Source organism: Anas platyrhynchos, chromosome 5 (assembly GCF_047663525.1).
Source record: "Anas platyrhynchos isolate ZD024472 breed Pekin duck chromosome 5, IASCAAS_PekinDuck_T2T, whole genome shotgun sequence".
Classification (NCBI taxonomy): Eukaryota; Metazoa; Chordata; class Aves; order Anseriformes; family Anatidae; genus Anas; species Anas platyrhynchos.
The window spans coordinates 23,938,152-23,956,676 of record NC_092591.1 but is presented as its reverse complement, the minus strand read 5'-3'; the positions used below and the strand labels follow the sequence as shown (position 1 = coordinate 23,956,676).

General features: G+C 39.7%; 1 protein-coding gene across 3 annotated transcripts in view; it reads left to right on the top strand.

The window, feature by feature from the left end:
* TTLL5 (tubulin tyrosine ligase like 5) overlaps nucleotides 1-18,525 on the top strand; it is a 125,792-nt gene that overhangs the window by 40,823 nt on the left and 66,444 nt on the right. For all 3 annotated transcript variants that reach the window (XM_038180219.2, XM_072038437.1, XM_072038436.1), the window contains 12 exons: nucleotides 210-323; nucleotides 693-784; nucleotides 1,403-1,465; nucleotides 2,378-2,416; nucleotides 3,380-3,525; nucleotides 4,512-4,797; nucleotides 8,818-8,938; nucleotides 10,585-10,731; nucleotides 13,328-13,428; nucleotides 15,916-16,049; nucleotides 16,666-16,779; nucleotides 17,169-17,579. In XM_038180219.2, coding sequence (XP_038036147.1) covers nucleotides 210-323; nucleotides 693-784; nucleotides 1,403-1,465; nucleotides 2,378-2,416; nucleotides 3,380-3,525; nucleotides 4,512-4,797; nucleotides 8,818-8,938; nucleotides 10,585-10,731; nucleotides 13,328-13,428; nucleotides 15,916-16,049; nucleotides 16,666-16,779; nucleotides 17,169-17,579 — 1,768 coding nt within the window. The remainder of the gene's footprint in view (nucleotides 1-209; nucleotides 324-692; nucleotides 785-1,402; nucleotides 1,466-2,377; nucleotides 2,417-3,379; nucleotides 3,526-4,511; nucleotides 4,798-8,817; nucleotides 8,939-10,584; nucleotides 10,732-13,327; nucleotides 13,429-15,915; nucleotides 16,050-16,665; nucleotides 16,780-17,168; nucleotides 17,580-18,525) is intronic.

Below are 18,525 nucleotides of genomic sequence, written 5' to 3'. Positions count from 1 at the left end.
CTAAGATAAACTCTTTTAATGCATTTTTTTATTATAATTATATAGATCATATTCTTAAACAGCTGTAGTGCAGAACCATGAATTCTGGCTTTAGTATTCTGGAGTGTAGATTCTGCTGGAAATGGGGTCCTGGAGTTTGAATGTGACTTTTTTCTTTAAAGTAAGTTGAGAGAGGAAGGGAAAGACTTGGATTCACATTGTCTCTGCAGCGTACCCGTCCTCTGTCTGCCAGTGATGCTGAAATGAAAAACATGATGTCCTCGGGCAGGGAAAAAGCAACAGGAAGGCAAGGCATCTCTGTGCTAGGTCTCTCCATGGAGGAGGTAAGTAGGTTATTAAATATCTTTTGTTTACCGTGACTTTCTCTCAATATATGGGATCACTTGCTCAGCAAAGAGCAAGGGCACATGTCTGAAAAACGTGACAAAAGTATAACGTTTTTGGAACAGAACTACTAGGTTTTATTGCCTCTGTCCTCAGTCATGCCAACCATACATATGCACTCCGGGCTGTGTTGGACTCCATCAGAATTCAAATGCAAGATAAAATTGCCTAAAGATGTAATATGTACCGACCTCACTCCCAAGACTGTAGTAATAGCATTCTTGTCCTCTAAAATTCAAGGATTTTTCTTGGGTTTGTTTTTCATTGTATCTGTTTTGCTAGCTATTTTTTCCTCTTTTTATTCTAAGATAAGAGTTCTTCGTCGAGTGAGAGAGGAGAATGAACGGAGAGGAGGTTTCATCCGGATATTCCCAACCCCAGTAACATGGGACCTTTATGGGTAAGTATCAGAATCCCTTAGGATGGCTTACTGTTACACTGACACTCTGTATTGAGGAGTATTCTGTGTTAGGTACATGTAGATTAACAAGGTCACCAGTTGTGAGCTTACTGAGGATTTTGGTAGAGTTTATTCTTAGTGCTGAGGATTCTTTTTTTCCTGATCCCTTGTTTTTAACTTCTGCTTTGCTTAACTGCACCTTAGAGTAAACCTTATTTTACAAGTACTGATACTGCTTTTCTGTCAGAATAAAAATGTCTTCACTATAAATAATCTATTGCTGCTATCTGCTTTTACATCCTGCAGCTGCATATACTGTGTACCTGTGTACTCTGTCATTGGGCCATAAACCCAATATAGGACTCATCCTGTGAGTGGTACTATACTTTTTTTTTTTTCTCTTTCCAATCTGTAATATTTCTTCATGTCTCTCGCTTCTTCAGGAACTTCAGCTAATAATTGGTAGCTCTCCTAATGCTCTCTTTCTATTATGGTACAGAATGTTGTTTCGATAGACTTTCTGGGATTTTTTTTATAGATCACCTCTTTCTGTATTATGCTGCCTTTCAATATGTTGAACTCTAGCTTGATACGTCATTTATTTTGTTTTGGTTTTAGATCGTTTTTAGAGTACAAGACGTCAATGAACTACATGCTGGCCACGCGTCTGTTTCAGGACAGGTAGAAAGCTTTTGGATTTGGGAGGGAGGCAAAGGAGACACAAACAGCATGAAAAGGACTAATTCCTCACTCATCCAATGTTATAAACACCAGTCTGTCATTCACAAGGGTAGTAATAGTTGTACATGTCTTTTCTAGTGTGCCAGTGACTGTGGAGGTTTCCTGCATTTTTACATGACTCAGTTCTGAATCCAAGGGCAAAAAGGGCAATATGTAAAAGGCATGGGAGTCATTGGTGTGACAGATGACACTGTAGACATGTAAAACCTCCAAGCACTTAGTTTTCTCCGTGAAGAGATGATATAGATGGTCCCTGCTTACCTTTTTGTTTCAAATTTAAAGTCCCATCAGAGCTGTCCCTCATGTAAAATAAATACTGGAAATTTACTCCAGAGGTTTAGTATCCCTATCTCTTGACCCATGTGAGCATTCTTTGATGCCTCTTCCACTGGGTTATGCTTTGGTTCATGCGTCTAGCTGAACTTCCATTGAGAGTTGTATGCACTTTCACTGTACGATTAACATCCCTCCTCTTCCTCAGTTTTTCTTACCCAAGTTCTATCGTAAGGTTACTACAGAATAAAGGTAAGGTTGCTGACTAAGAAGATGATATTAACAGAATTTTTTCCTGTGTCAGCACTGTAATTTATTTTTTTTTACTGTGTGATTTCAGGGATGTTTCTAGAGGTTTAGCTCCAAGTGACATTATCTCCAATTTGAGTTAGACAGATGTAAGCATAAGTTGCAGAACATCTGTTCAGAGTTCCTCTTTTAAAGCCTTTTTTCCTCCTTTAAGATAGGACAAAGAGGACATTCTGTAAAGTTGGCCATTTCACTTTATATATGAAAGACTTTTTCTTGCAGTCTATGATCAAGAATGAAAGGTAATATTTCCCCTTTTTCCCTTTGTAGGGACAAGATGAAAGGAGACTTCGTCACTGGGAGATCCCGGTAAATTCCTTTTAGAGAAATAATTTGAATTTTTAATATTTACTCTAAATTCATATTTCTACAACTTTGCCTTAAGTCCTGGGTCTATTCTACCTGGAATCAATCAAAATAAGAAGAGGCTGTGTTGCTTCCACTTCTCACAACTAATTTTGTCAAGTAAACAGCAGTGAGCAAAGAGTGTCCCAGCATTTGGAAAGCTAAAGTTTTTGTTGGATTGGCCCTTAAAATTGCCCCTTTTAGGATTGCTAATCTGGCATTTCTGCTGTATTGATCAGCTTTACACATGAGCTCTATCAAAAGATTACGTAATGCATGAGGGTTTTTGACTTCATACATTCATATATTCACTTTGCTAGATCCAAAAGGTAAATGGAACAACAAAATTTTTCTGTAGATGTTCCCACCTGCATCATAAAGAACACTTTGCTGGATCTTTCTGCACTGGCAGAAAATTACAGTGTTTGTTTCTCTTAAGGAATCTGGCAGGGGCTCCTTCTTGGTTTAGTCAGAACTTGTAGAAAGGTTCTCACTTTTCACCTACATTATGTTATGTTTCTGACCTAACAGTGAAGAACAAGCTATCTACGTAAAAGGTTTTGCAGGCAGGATTGGAGTCCACGTGCTCTCTCCATACTCCTGTCCCTTATTTTGTATTCTTATTGTTCAGTTCAGTTTTCCTCAATAATTTTGCCTTGAGCTGCTGTATATTGGACAGATGCTGCTTAGTTCTTAAAGCAAGACAATAGATAGATGAGTTTGGGGGTTTTGTGAAGTACTTGCAAGATGCACTTCAAACATTTGTAAGCTTTAAATGGAGCAAAGTTAGGCTGATCATAACTTTCTTTTTTTTTCCCCATGTCAAGAAAACTTTTTTGAGGAAATTTATTTTGTTGAGTTTTTGTATTATCCGGCAGAGAAGTATAAAGAGAGTTTTTGAGGATGCCTCTCTATTACGCTTTCCAGAGATGGTCTTAATGGGAGGCTGGATATGAAGCTGGAAGCTGTAGACTCTCATGCTCCGTTTTATGAGAGAAAGCTGCTCTCACTGGAGTTACGGAAGCGCCGGCGATGTCATGGCAGGGCTAGAGCAGCACGAGCAAGATCATCAGGTATGCATTACTAGAGAGTTAGATGAGCATCTAGTCAAAAACAATTAAGAGGGTGGTTAATTCATTTTTGTTTGTTTGTTTTGCCCAGAGAATTTGTGGATTCCTCATCCCTGGGAATGTTTAAGGCCAGGCTGGATGGGGCTTTGAGCAGCCTGGTCTAATGGAAGGTATCCCAGCACATGGCAGGGTTTGGAACTAGATGATTCCAACCCAAATAGTTCCATAATGCTAAGAAGTCCATTCCCACCCCCACATATATGACTAAATGTAATCAATATTTTCTTGAACAGCAGCTCGTAGCTGCATTTTGGGTACAATAATTTGTCAGTATATATGTGCCTCTATAGTTCTCCATTTTTTCAGAGAAAAATGAACACTTGGGACCTTTCAGGCTGCATTTTCTGCATTACAGTGACTCTAAGCTGTTGGAAGGAGAAATCCTTTTTATTTGAACCAATGTGGGAAAGACTTAAAAGGATACAGAGGGGAATGATCCTCATAAGTGGCTGTTCCTTAAGCCTTTATCTAAACTCTTTCCAGTAGCTACATGATACAACCTTTCCAATGGCAGTCAGTATGTTATACAATTACTTTTGGTGCTATGCTAGGTTATGCGATCTTTATTGGCACACATGAAAGCTTAGTTTTCTTAGCTTTGGTTTTCCTGATGCACAAAAATCCAAAAGGTGAACTTAAGGCCTGCCAATGAGACAGGAAAGTGCCTTTCTTTTATTTTTTGCTTGTAAAGTTAAGAACCTTGTTTTGTCTTGTGAAATTGAGAAAATGGGATTCTCAGCTGTTTAATATGCAAACAGAAAACCAGAAAGAATAATAAAAGGCAGCAATAGCTACCATGATATTCTAAAATGGTGGTGGTCTTTCCTTCTAGCAGAAGAGTTGAGTAAACCAAAGGTAATAGTTAGCAGGAGAATCTCCCTGTCTACTTTTTTTTTTAACCAGCAGGGTTGATTTCTTCTCTACTACAGGGATGTCAGAACCGACAAAGGTGTCCCTCAGATCAGACACAGAAGGTGAGGAAGAAGAGGAGGCAGATGAAGATGAAGAGCTCGATGGAGCTATTGGCTCTCTTTCGGACACCCAGGTGAAAAGCAAGCCAAAACTCTCTGACTTGGTGAAAACAACTTGCAAGGAGCAGTTGACAAAAAAACTTCATAAGAAAACTGGAGATGGAGGAGAGCCACTTGTTGAAAAAACAGATTCAAAACCTCAGTTTAACTTGCTGCAGATTCTTCAAAAGAATGGAAATCTAAGGTGAGAGATTTCTGCATATTGCCCTGAATTTTGACTGGCTGCAAATATCTGTTTAAAATATGGAGGAGTTGGACTTAGTGCCACATTATGAATGGGTGTGAGGAGATAAGAGGAGCCTAGAGTAATGGGCCTGGGTTTTTGTCTGTGGCCTGCCTAAGTGACTAATTGGCATAGGAGAGAGATATTTGCAGAGACTTGACAGTTTACCTAAATGCCTGACCTGTTAGATCAGTGTAAAGCATAAGCTGTAGCTTCCATTGCTGTTCTTTAATCAGGTGATGTAAGCTGTTCTTCAGTCAACTTGGACTTCTGAAATGCCGCTATCTTAATGCAAGATGCCTGCTGTTGAATTCTAAAATTTATCTTTTAATTCTCTGCATTTCTAAATAAATAGGTGTAAACACATGTTAAGCCATTCAAGAAAGGTTGGGAAGGAACATATCAGTGCTGCCTCTCCATAAAAATACAGACTTCTTATTTTTTTATGCTTATGTTTTGTATGTTTTTTTTTTTTTTTTTTTAACCTCTAACAGAAGTTTCTGGTGCTCAGGGGCAACACCTGAGAGCAGGACAAAAGGTCATTTGAGAGAAATAAGTTACTGAAACATTTTGTTGCCTACTGTTGAGCTTGACAGTGTGGATTGACTAAATGTGTAGAAGTCATCTTCCCCCTTAAATGTGGGTAGTAAAACTGCCCATTTGCAGATGGACATGAAAGACAAAAAATGATCATACAAAGCTGTGTAGGAGGATTTTACATTTTCTACGTAAGAAATACTGTTTTGCACAATAAGTGTCCAAAGATAGATAAAATAATTGTTGCTTGTTGCTGCCTTCTTAGTTTAGTTTCTGGGAGGATTTATGAATTATCGAATGGATTTGTGGATTGCTTAGAGGTTTTCTTCTGGCAAGAAGACTTGCTGTAATGACAGAAGATTCTGAAACCTGTTCTAAGGACGGACATAGCAATGCTGTCATCTACCTATATATAGAACTGACTCTTGCCAAGAACGTAAGCTCTGTCTGGTGTTCCTGGCAGAATCTTGCTCAGCACCCAGTGATGTTGGGATTCCCCCACAGAAGTAAGTCTTGTGGTGACTTCATGTTCCAGGACTGTGCTGGGCTTGGCCTCATCCAATCTGTCATTGATGAAAGCTTTGCTGCTGGGTCAACAGGCTGAGGAGCTGAAGTAATGACATTTTCATCCAAAAGAAACCCAGGCCTGTTCCAGTCAGCTTTTTATAAATGGCAAGACTTCTCTCTCCTTCTAGATATCCTGATGAGGGAGCTTCTCTGCCTTCCTTGCATTGGGCATTATCGATGGAGAGGTGACAGTGGAATGAATCACAGAATGGTTTGGATTGGGAGGAACCTTAAAGATAATCTAATTCCAGCCTCCCTGCCATGGGGGGGAACCACTGTACCATTCCCAGGAAAGTTGAAAGTAAAGGGAGAGAGTAAACCTGAGACAGCCTCAAGTTTCAATATTCCACAGGCTGGAGGAGGGGCAACATTTTAATTTACCTCAAGGACATTCTCCAGTTTCCTGTTTTGGGAGTCATAGAAGTGTCAGATACAGGTCCAGAACTGTACTCCTCTTCTCAAGCTGATGGTGGAGGTCCTGAACTCCTACCAGACTTGAACTCATGGTCATGAGGTGTTTGAGTTGCACCTAAAACATGCTAGGAAGCCCTACAGAGCTCCCAGAAGAGAATCTTTTCTGATATATCCTGGCATGGTGATTAGAGTATTAGTCAGGGTTCAGGCTGTTCTTCTGATGTTGCGCTCACCTGTGAAGAGAAGGTAGCTGTGGTGGCTGGCAGCATGTAGAGCTTGGAGGTGTAATAAGGCCTGTGGTGTATTCTGGAGGTCACTGGAAGACACAAATCGTAACCAGGCAGTTTTTTCATGTTATTTCCCTCTTTGGGCTGGGCATAGTCTTCCAAAAGCATTAAAAGCTTATGATTAGGCAGAAGCGTGAGTATTTATAATACATTTTATTTTAACGTCAATTCTTATTTCCCAACATATGTGAAATTGCTGTGCATTGTTTGATGTGCAGTTATGTATTGATCTTTATAGGTACCATTGTGTTGTATGAGTTTTGTAGCACTGTAAAGAAGTGTTCCTGAAATTTGCAGGCATGTAAAATAGGAAGACTTAAGTTTCTGGACTGGTGTTTTAATGAAGTCTCAGAGACTTGTGTAGATAGAGTTGTGAGGACCATGTAAGTGTCTGAGAGGATTCCGAAGAAGCAGAGAGTAAGTAGACAAAAAAGGGTGAGGTTCCTCAGGAATAGGTTTGAGACTGATTTTCATAATCAATTTAGGAATGATGTAAAATGTAGAAATAAGCTAATGAAGTTTGTTGATGGAAAAGACTTGGGAGTTATTCCATGAGAGAAAAGTAGTAGAATAAATATGGGAAGAACTGGATGACCTTGAGGATAGGACTAATATAACTAGGATGAAGTTCATTAGCACAAAGTGTAAGGGCAAGCTCTTACAAGCTTGTAACTTACAGCAGAAATTCTATTGTCTGGATGTTCAAGTGAAAATGAATTATAAGGAAAAATACCTTCCATGCTTGTTGATCACAGGTTTGTGAAGCTCTAGCTCTCACATGCATGAAAATACCGAATGCGGTCTGTGCTTTATTGCTTGAGATACTTCTGAGACTTCACGTTTGGTATACAGCTCCTAACCTCTACGTGTTCATGGAGGGTGTGGCTGGAACAGGTGGAGAGGAGCTGCTAGACTCATCGTGGTCAGTGTGCTTTGTAAAAAGAGACTGAAAATGTAATAGCTTATGCCAATAAAATGAAAAGGACGTGATTGCTGTTAATAAATGCATTCCCCATCAAGGGAAAAATTATTTAAGATATAGGACAATGGTGAAAAAAGAAAGCAAATATAACCTGTCCATGAATGAAGCTAGGCTGGGTAGTAAAAGAAGGTTCCTTATTATTAAAACAGTTCTGGAATAACATTCCAAGAAGGTAATGGGTTGAAAAATATTATTTGTTTTAAGATGAAATGTGATAATTTTATAGAAAAGGTTATGTCAGAGCCTGAGACAGAAGGGCAATTTGTCACTGACGCTAAAGCCCATCTGCCTCTATGCTCTTATGAAAAGGCATGGAGAAAGTGTGCTTGACAATGCAAGGGACAGCTTGTAGTGGCTGTAGAGGAAGCTGTGATGAAGAGTAGGGAGTGGGAGAGCAGAATGCTGGAGAAGAGAAGAGGGTTTCGGCCAAGATGACACTGAACAGAAATAGCCAAAGCTTTCAGCAATTTCTCTTGCAACAAATGAATACATTAAAGTGACTACTATTGTGAGGGAATGAGAACCAATATGTTCCTTTCTGTCCTGCTCCAGTCTTCTCCTCAATTCATGCTCACAGCTTCCCAATGTGCTCAGCCAGCTGCACAGCAGATTTACTGATGTTTTTTCTTCCTTCAGTGGTGCCTTGCTCAACGAATTTGGCCTGTGTTCTTGGGCCAGCAGGGGAAGAGTTCACTTGCACAGATTTAATGCTGTTATTTCCAATGGGAATTGCAAGGCCTTTGTTACAACTCTGGCAGTGGTGTTATGCCCTTTGTTTAATTTATGGTCTGTTGTTGTGGTGTTCAAAATGCTTTGTAGACAGAGGTCCAGGAGAGCCTTGAACTGGGTTTAAAAAGACACAGTTTTACTGATTTTTGTAATGTTGGCTTTTGGAGGAGGGTTGCTAAGGCTGTGAGAAGGCAAGGAGAGCACTTAGTTTTTAGAGGTGGGTTTAGAACTTAGAGGGCATATGCAGTCTGTTGTATCTGTTGGACTACGTCGCCTATCTTGGTGAAGAAAATACTGGTAGGGTGAAAATACTGGTGGGGCGAAGTTATTCTTCTATCCTTGAGCTTCATCATTTTTGTACCTGCAAGGTCTTTGTTGAATATACTCCATAAGCTGTGCCTGACTGTTGGATTTCTTTCTGTTACTACTCTGAGGGTATCTGACTGTGTTTTTCTTGGCCCACAGCAAAGTGCAGGCTCGCAGGGCTTTCTCTGCCTATCTGCAGCATGTGCAGTTGCGACTGATGAAGGAGGCTGGTGACCAGTTCCAGAATGCTGCCTGGGTTGCCAAAGAAGATGAGCAGATGGTAAGGAGCTTTGTGTTGGTCTAGAGAATGTGAAATCTACCCTGAGTTTTGAGGTTGGTTGGAAAAAATGAAGTCCGAAAGTACCTTGAGATTATTATACTTGTCTGTCTAGTTGCCAGTGCTGTATTTTTAGCATAAAAACAAGGTAGGAATGCTGACTGACATCTGAGCAGTGACAGAGTAGACACTAGATGAGTAGTGTGGTTGACACTTGAGCTGCTCAGATCTTTCAATGGTTCTACTTCACTGGATCTCCCGGCTCTGAGCCGAACTTGTTTTGAACTCTTCTGTCTGGGATTCTTTAAGATTATTTAGCAGTATCTGGTTCCTGCTGTGATTCATTAAACAAAGCACACATCAAATAGAACAGGTATCCAGTTAAGATTTTTCTTTGATGGACTGTTTTTTAGTCATGGGCATCTGCATTTAGGAGTGTTTTGTGTATTCTGGATAGAGAAGAAAAAGTAAGAAATGCTGAGAAGAGAAAATTACTATCTAGCATAGAAGTTTTTATTCTTTTTTGTTTGTTTTTGCTTTAAAGCAATGTGATATATTTTTCTAGGAAATATTTTAAGATGCATATATTTGGTATATATGCATCTTAGAGTGCAGCAAGCCCAGATTCCCTTGTAAAACCTTCCTAAATGAGCTTTGTACAACAGGCTCTTGAGTTTTCTGCAAACCCAAATGTGTTCTTGCTGAATGCATGTTTCAGGGAAACAGCCAGTGCAGTTCAGAGATAAAAGTGTGTGTCAGGAATAATCAGTCGACTCAGTGGAAAATGTTACCCCTGCTCTTTCCAAGTAGAAATTAAAACTGGCTTTTTGAGAGTCACTTTGTCTGCTGTGCTGTGAGAAATGATATTTAAAATAACAGATCAAACCAGCCTGGAGTAATGGCAGTGAGAGGCGAGCTGTGAAATCCAATAGTTTGGATGTGAGGCTGCTCATTTATGCATTTGCAGTGCTTCTAACCAAAAGCAAATCCAGAGGGGAGACAGAAAGGGTTCAAAACACCCACAGGATCTATCTTGCCTTAGGATCTGACTTGTCATGAGTTTCCCCCACTGGAAGTTGCACACAGATGTGGAGCCTGCTTGGTTGGGGGACTGGAATTACATGGCTGTAGATGTAGCCATCTGTTGCTGAGGAAAAGCTGTGGTGACAATGTACATATATGAAAACTACAGAAATGGGGATACATTACTGTAGTGGAAATACCTGACCAAGATTCCCTTCCCTGTGATAGTGCTCAGGGGGTTTTATGTCAGTGTATACACTTCATTACTGGCCTTCTTTAACACATTACAGGTTGTCTTTTGGAGATGTTCTCCCAAAGCATTGGACTTCACAGGTTATTCTATGTTGTTGCTACTTCGTGCTTTTTTCAGACAAATACTCATCAGGTGTTCTCAGTTCTGGCTCACCTTGGACAAGGCACAGCATCATTCCTCTCCACGGTCTTGGATTTGTAGGCCTATGTTAAAAATGCACGTTACAGAACGCTTTTGTCTGCCAGTTGTCAGCGCATTAGACACAGACAGTATGTTTAGTACTTGCCAATCAGGAGCCAATGTAGTACCTCTGTTCTCTTTTCCCCACATCTCGCAGCTGCTCCATTTTTAACTCCATCTCTTTTGCTTGCAGGAGCTTGTGGTACGCTTTCTGAAGCGAGCTGCCAGCAATCTTCAGCAGTCCTTGAGAGTGCTGCTCCCCAGCCGTCACTTAGGACTCAATGATCGTCGTCGTATCCTGGCTCACCAGCTGGGCAAGTTCATAATCTATTATAACAAGGTGATTAACTCTGGATTCTTCTTTTGATATCTTACACCACTGAACAGAGGGCTAAGGTACTTAGTTCACTTCAGTGCCTTCAAGCTTTGCTGCTTTTGTGGTACCACAGTGGATCTTGTTGGTGTATAATATTCTAGCACAAAAACAGTGGAGTATCCAGGGCTGCTAGACTCCAGCAGTTCCAACAGCAGTGTCTACTGTGGTTATTGCATATTAAGGGCCAGGAGATAGATATGAATCACCCATTCATATATAACTGCCAAGTTATTAAGGATTTCTGAAGCTTAGGACCCCTTGGAAATGCTGTTGGTTTAAACGTATTATTTTATAATCTAACTTGTGTAAGAAATTATAATGAGGCAGTTTACCATAGTGCTGTTAGTGATTTGGTTTCTATTATCTTCTTCTAATGTATCTGCTGCTGGCTGCTGTCATAGTCAAGACAAAGTTGTTTGAAGGGCTCTGTTCTGTAATTTACAGTCTGTTTGTAGTTAGGCATCTAGTAATGGCAGTTTGTCTCTCCAAATTGTCAGATAGACAACAGCATTACAATGTTATATATGTAGTCCAGTAATCATGTCCATAAAAGTTAAAATAATAAAAATCAAAGAATGGGAATTTAACTGGCAGCTTGCTTTTTCGTTGGTTTGTCTTTAGTTCTAGAGTTTTGTAAGGCCCCTTCCCATTTCTTCCTGTTTTTATGATTCTTCTACAGAGGTTAAATATATATTTCACATACTGTACATATACATGTATATATATATTTACCATTCATGTGGTACACTTAAGGAGTGCTAGCCATCTATAGCGTAGAGCTCTGCATGCTAAGTGACAAGGAGAAGTAAATCCCAACTTTAACAATTTTTACCTCTTTCATTTTTGAAGATGATGTTCTTAGCATAGTGGTTTCATGCTAATCCTTGTTTTGCAAATACAGCGTCCCCTTCCCCTTGCATTTCTTTGGTGTTAGAACAAGGGTAGTTTGAATTTTGCTTTCAGAGGCTGCTGTGCACACTGGCCTCCAAGCTCCTGCTTGTTAGTAGAGGGTGTTCACTTGCAGCACCTTTTCAGAATTGACATCTGGTAACTTGATCTGTCAAAGCAAGGTTGGTATTGAACCAAATCTATTCAAGAAAGTGTCTTGTATGTCTAGTGTTCACTGGATTACTGTGTTCGGAGTAATTGCAAAACACTCAGGTGGCTCTGTGGTGAGTTAAGAATGCAACAGCTTTGGATATAATTTCCACTCGAAGTGTATTCAAACACTAGGCTTTTCTGCCAACTCTCAAATTCACAAAATAAAGCTGTGTAACTGGTAATACATCACTGCATAAACATTTTCTTTGTTAAAACACTTGAAAACAGATCATTTGAGGTTTTAGGACATACTTGTTTAAGCTATTGAGAGGCTCTTGACTTATGTGGGGGTTTTTTGGTGTCTGATTTCAACATATAGAATTCTTTAACTGACTTGTAACTTTGCATTTAGTAGGGGACTCCTACTAGCTGTTATGCATCATCTGTATTGACACAAGAAAAAACACTGCCTCCAGCAAACTAAGTAAAACAAACTGCATATTGTCAAGACTTCTACTTATGTAATGAAGAGTAGACATGGGTCCCAGAGTGGCCTTTTCTCCCCACACTTTCACAAGATATATCTGACCATTTTGTCCTGGGAAAGCTTGAAGTAGCAGTAAGAAGCAGTGAAGTGAAGGTCAAGTCTGGTCAACTGAGGCTTATATGTTGGTATTAGTATTTCAGATAGGTCTGTAGACTTCTTTTATTATTTTATTAACAGTAGTGTTTGTATACAACCTCTAGCGCCAACAAATTTTAGTTGTAACAACTAGTGTAAAATATAAGGATCATTTATATCTGATAGCTTGCTCCCATTCTCAAAAAGGTTTATCATCTTTTATTACAGTATATTCTAGTGTATGTGTGTATTTGTGACAGGCTGTACTGTTTTACTGTCTTTGCTTTTGCTATGCAGTATATTATTTGTATGTAGATAAGACCTCAGCAATTTGCTGTATGACAAAAGAAATTAACTCAAAAGGAGAGCTCTTAGTTTACAGTAGGAAATGTAGATGCCCTTTGCAACCTCCTTTATTTAGTTTCTCCCGTTTAATTTTACATTTCTGTTCTCCTCTCCTCCTGAATATCTCCTTCTGGGACAGATGCTGAAATAAAAGGTATTGTGAGGAACTCTATTTGTGACAGAGACAGCAGAAGTAGAAAGGGGACCTAATATCTGCAAAGAATGATTTATTTCCCCTCCATATTCTCTTATGTCCAAGAAAAGGATATATCTGAAGTAGAAGCACGTATTTGTCAAACTTTCGTATCTTCTCAGCAAGTCACCTCTAGTAAGTTATGTCAGGTAGATGAATGAGGTGTAGTGTATGTTCAGCCTGCTATCTCTGGGGCTCTCTACACACATATTGAAATACATTTATAATTTGTCACTTTGGAGTTGATGTTCTTCTTCTTAGATTCCATGGAATTGCTTTTTTTCTTCTCTGTGTGGCAGCTATGCTACAATACATAGAATAACTACATAGAGAGACTTACTAATACTGCTTGTTCACAGGAGACAGAGCAGATGGTTCAGAAGCAATCAAAAAAGAAACAGGAAGAGGAGGAGGAGGGAGTGAATCCTGAAGGTTTTCAAAACTTTATTACCAGAGCAAGGTAGGAATGAATTTTATTCCCTTTGGTAAAGGATCTCCCAACCCCCAAGATGACTGGATTGTGCCTCTAGATACCTGTACTGACATTAGCACCACCTTCTGCTGAGGGACAGCGAACTTGTCTCCTATTTTTTCCCTTCCAGCAACCAAATGCAAGTCAGCATCTGGTGCATAGAGAAGGGTATACAATAAATGTTTTGAGCATTAAGTAGATCCCCAAAGGACAGCACTGGTTGCCCTGTTCTCAGTAAATTCTAACCTGATGGTGGTGAGCTATGGTCTGCTTTCCTGTGATGCTGGAACAAATGCAGAAGTATTTGCAAGGAGAAGGAGACCAGAGCTGCTGCTCAGATGACCTTGATCTGCTGTGGTTGAATGACTGTCGTGGCTCTGGGTCTCAAGTTACTGATCCCAGAAACAAATTTAATGCTTTCTGCCTCTACTTCAGGAACCCTGCAGGACTACACCCTCTGAGATGAGGAAAAAAGGGAATTAAACTCCCTGTCATCATCCTAGCCTTTTACTTGGCTTGCTAAGTCAGTTCAGTGCAAGCAGTTAGTTTAACAAGAGAAAATGCAATGTTTTCTAACTGTGTACACTCAGAACTCTCTGACTTTCTTACAAGAGTCTGTTGGGAAATGTATTTTTAAAATAGGTAATTCCTCTTCGTGCCCTGTGGTACTGTAGGAAAAACAATGGTGTTATAGCCCTCTGACTATGGAGAGGTCTGAAATGATTCAGTGAACCAGAATTACTTCCTCAAGTTTCTGATTCTTGAGCACAAAATCTGATTCCTTTTGACTCCTTTATTTGACCTATATATGATATGCTTATGTTGGCAAGGACCACTGTTACTATCTGGACAGCTAAAGTTCATCTGCCCTTTTAATGCATTTCAGTCTTCTCTAACAAAGTTCACAGTCACTGCTTCCTTCTTTCTTACAATCAATTATGAAATTGTTCTTTGTTTTCCTCTCTTTGGGGATAGCATTCTTAGTGACTGATCTAAAGTGGGTGATAGCTGAGTCCTCTCAGCTACATTCAGCACAATCTCCTTTGCTACATTCTCACAAGCACAATGATTTTTATATTTTGCTGATATAATTGGAGTCGTTACAGCAACAGATTTACAGGCTCCAAGAAAAAACTTGCTGCCTTTCAGATAAATAGTGTTCTAGAAAAGAATGACACTGAAGATATGACTACCATATATCATAGTATCTACTCCTGTCAGCAGAAATGCAGATTACATGGGTCCACAATATGCTCTTGGTTCTCTGACATCTCTTGCCACTAAAACTGCTGTTGTCTCCTAGGGCAGGCCATTTTCCTTTCTACCAGAAATGCTGAAAGAAATGGCTGGTTAGGGCAGAACTGCATACTCCTCTGTGTTGTTGACTACCGTGGCCTGATGCACAGTGTAGGCTGGAGCTGGAGATTTTTGCTGGCCCTAGTGATAAAGAACAGTTTCAAGTGATTATCTTTTTGCTTCTTAAGAAGTACTAAGTATGTTCAAGAACTCTGATAGCTGACACTGCTTTGTGCTTGAAGCTTAAATCATCAAGCAAGTCATATGCAGCCAAGAAAACGAGACATTTTTATACTTCTGTGTGTTCTGCAGTACAGTGAGTGCACACAGGAGAAGATGGGCAATAAATGTTACCGTGTAATACTTGGGGTTGTCCCAATCACTCTGTAACTTTGATATTACATGGATGGACCGTGTTTAATTATACACATGCTGTTACAATTGCTTCTAAATATCCTCATTGCAATACGAAAGTGTATCCTTGTGCTGGTAAACTCACTTATAGCTGAAAGCATCTTTCCACCAACTCTTCACTCTTATGTTTCTTCTTCACCTTATTTTCATTGCTTTTGGATAGGAGAACTTTGCGGCATGCCCTGAAGATCCAAACTCTCAGTTAGACTTTCTTCTTGTCAAGAAAATAATAAAAAGAAACATATGCAAGTTTTGTGAGATTCACAAAAGTATCGACTGTTCTGTTTGTTTGTCCTGCAGTTTGGCTAATTAACAAGCTCTTTCCTATTCTCTCCTTACTGCTGTACTGAAACTACTAATGATGACCTTAGAGACTGAGATTATTTTCTCACATGAACATGACAGCTGCTTGTCCTAGAGAGCACCTGGGGAAAATTAACTAATTTAACTGAGAATTGATTCTTTCCTGTTGTCAGTCTCCCCTAGAATGAATTTTAGAGTTTTCACTTGCTCATTATTGCCCTGGGTAGGTTGCTGGATGCCTTGAATTTTTGACTGCATAAAAGAATGTTATTTTAGCGGGAAACTCAGATTTAACCAAGGCTTCCACTCTTATCCTGCAGAACTATGCAAGTAACTTGCCTGGCCTCACCATTTTCTCACTTTTCTCTTTAACCTCCTTGTTGTCTCTCCTCTTTGATTGTTCCATGAAGGCAGAAAAGCTTAAAGACCTCATTTAGTTCCATTCTTCTCTCCTTATTGTAGTGAGAGTGAGCTGGAGGAAGTGCTGACATTTTACACCCAGAAAAACAAGTCAGCGAGTGTCTTCCTAGGAACAAACTCCAGAACTACAAAACCCAGGAACACCAGTAACCAATCAGAGAATCAGCCTAAAGTGGGTGAGTATTGTAGGCTGCTCTGAGGTGATGTTGTCCAGACTAATTCAATTTCAGTTTAGTCTATGGAAAGTGAGCAGCCCTTACAGAAAATTATTCAGAGTTCTGGAGGCTGTGTTTTTTGTTTTCTTTCTTTCTTTTTAATCCCCAGTGATTCTTTGTGATGAAGACTAGAGTAACTCCAATCCCATCTTCTTTTAGTGAAGTGAAATGGGGTGAATTGGGACTAGCCTTTATAAGGAACTGGATATGGTGGCTTGTGACTGAAATCAGAATATGGAAACTTTAAGATACTGACATTTGAAATGTGAAATTCTGAAATCAAAATAATGGTTGAAAGAAACTGAGGCTTATTAAATTGTGTGGCCTACAGTGAGCATACCCATTAGAAAGTAGAGCCTGCATGTTTGAGTATAATTAGGCATTCCATGGAAGGCAGCATTGTGCTGGCTGTTCACATCCAGTAGTCCATGCACATGACAGCATAATTGTGATCAACAGAGTTGCATGGTCTAAAATATTAGCAAGAAAGTCCATTATAGCAGTGTTTAAAAAGTCCCATTCCAGTGGTACCCCAGTTTGAATTATTCTAATTCCTAACTCCTGGATTGTGTTATAGAGCATCCTGAAGTGATGAAAAAAATAAAAGGTGATCAACCCAAAAGTTCAGTTGCAGATTTGCCTGCAGAAGGACAAGCAAGAGGCTATAGACCCAAAGAAGTTAAATCAACCCGTAAGTGAACTTCATTCATCAAGAAAAAAATAATTAATCTACTATTTTTAATGTGGTTTCAAATAGATGTTAGAATCTGTGGGTTCAAACTGAGGTAATTGAATGCCCAGTTTTGGGGAAGATTCTGCATTTTTTTATTTTAGACCTAAGACAGGTACCGTAGGGTGAGCAGTACAAGTGAATTAGCTCCTCTTCTGTGGGGAATAATCTAGATATGGCAGTCATTGAAGGAGGATATTCATCATGTAGAGCTGCCTCTTGTCTTTACTGATAGATGAGGTCATCTTGGCTTCGGTGGGTCGATGAATAGAGGCAGCTCAAGTATGTTGTTTTCTGAAGGACCTCAGAGGGAGCTTTTCTCATGTAGTTTATTCACCATCTCTTTCTAGTTCCAGAAGGACCCACCTTCTCCTTAAATACTGAACTGAAATTACCTCGGTGCAGCCCTTCTAGTGCTTCTTCCTCTGTTTCTGGTACTATGTTCCAGAGAAGTACCAGTTCCCAGTTACCATCTCAACCTGCAGCATCTGGAAATCCACAGGTGCCTGGTTACCATTCATTGCCGGTTCCCCCAGTTGGTCCCAGGCTGTTTCAGTCTTCATCTTCTCTACCTTCCTCCCAGAGCACAGCACCTGACAGCTCTTCTGTCTTCACAAATCCAGTGTCCAGTGAGGCTTCTAGCCTTGCAGGGTTACATCGTTGTCGTTCTGGTAGCTACACCATTGGGCCATTCTCGTCTTTGCAGAGAGCTGCTCAGATCTACAGCCAAAGATTGTCCCGCCCATCATCTGCAAAAGCAGGTGAGTGTTCTATGTTGTTTGATAACCAGCTAGTTCACTATACAGATTTTGTAATCTCTCTTCTGGAATAGGTGGTAATTTCACATTTCTAGAATTAAGAGTCTTGTTCCAATGGTGATAAATTCCTCGTGGAAGGGAAGAATGCAGGAAGCATCCCTTGTTTGCCAAAGATGCCCTTTTATGAAGCATATAAACATGGAATTGAACTTCTGAAAAAGCTGGAAATGAAGTATTGTATACTTGATTGTATTACTGATCTATTGTTTATCTTTGGTGATTTTAATGTAGTTTTGTTTAGCAGAATTCTCAGCCTGTGTTGTTCTTCGTGCCTTATATTCCTCTCACACAGAAAATCTGCTAATGAAACCATGATTTTTTAATACTTAAAGCTGTGTCAAGACCTCTAAAGAAAGAAAGATATGAGTGGATTGGTATTGTATCTCATTCTTTAGGACCTTTCAGAACTGATATAATAAAGAGTATCTCAAAAACAAGACCCAGAAACTACACATTTACTGTTCTAAGATAGGACATAGTTAAGCAAGCCATCTTTAGAGTGTAAGGAACTTGAAGGGTGGAAGAAACTGTAGAAATTTATGGATGCAGACTGTAACATGTTAAGAAAGTTTTAGGAAGCATACAGAGGCTAACAGCTGTGCTCCCAGTAACATGCTTTTCTTTGGTGTGCATTTGCTTTGGGTTATACATCAGTCAGCACACTTCCACTAGAGTTGCTATGCAGCAACTCTATATAGTGACAAGCTTTCTAGCATTAAAAAAAAATCTGACTTCCCAGCTGAGTACATTATTTAAAGGAGTCCATTTGTTTTCAAGGAAAAGCATTATAGATTTAACTTACATAATAGCCAGACAGCATTCTCTGGCAGTGGGTGCTATTAGATGCATTATAATAAGAAGAATGAGGGTTTGGCATTGACAAAAGCTC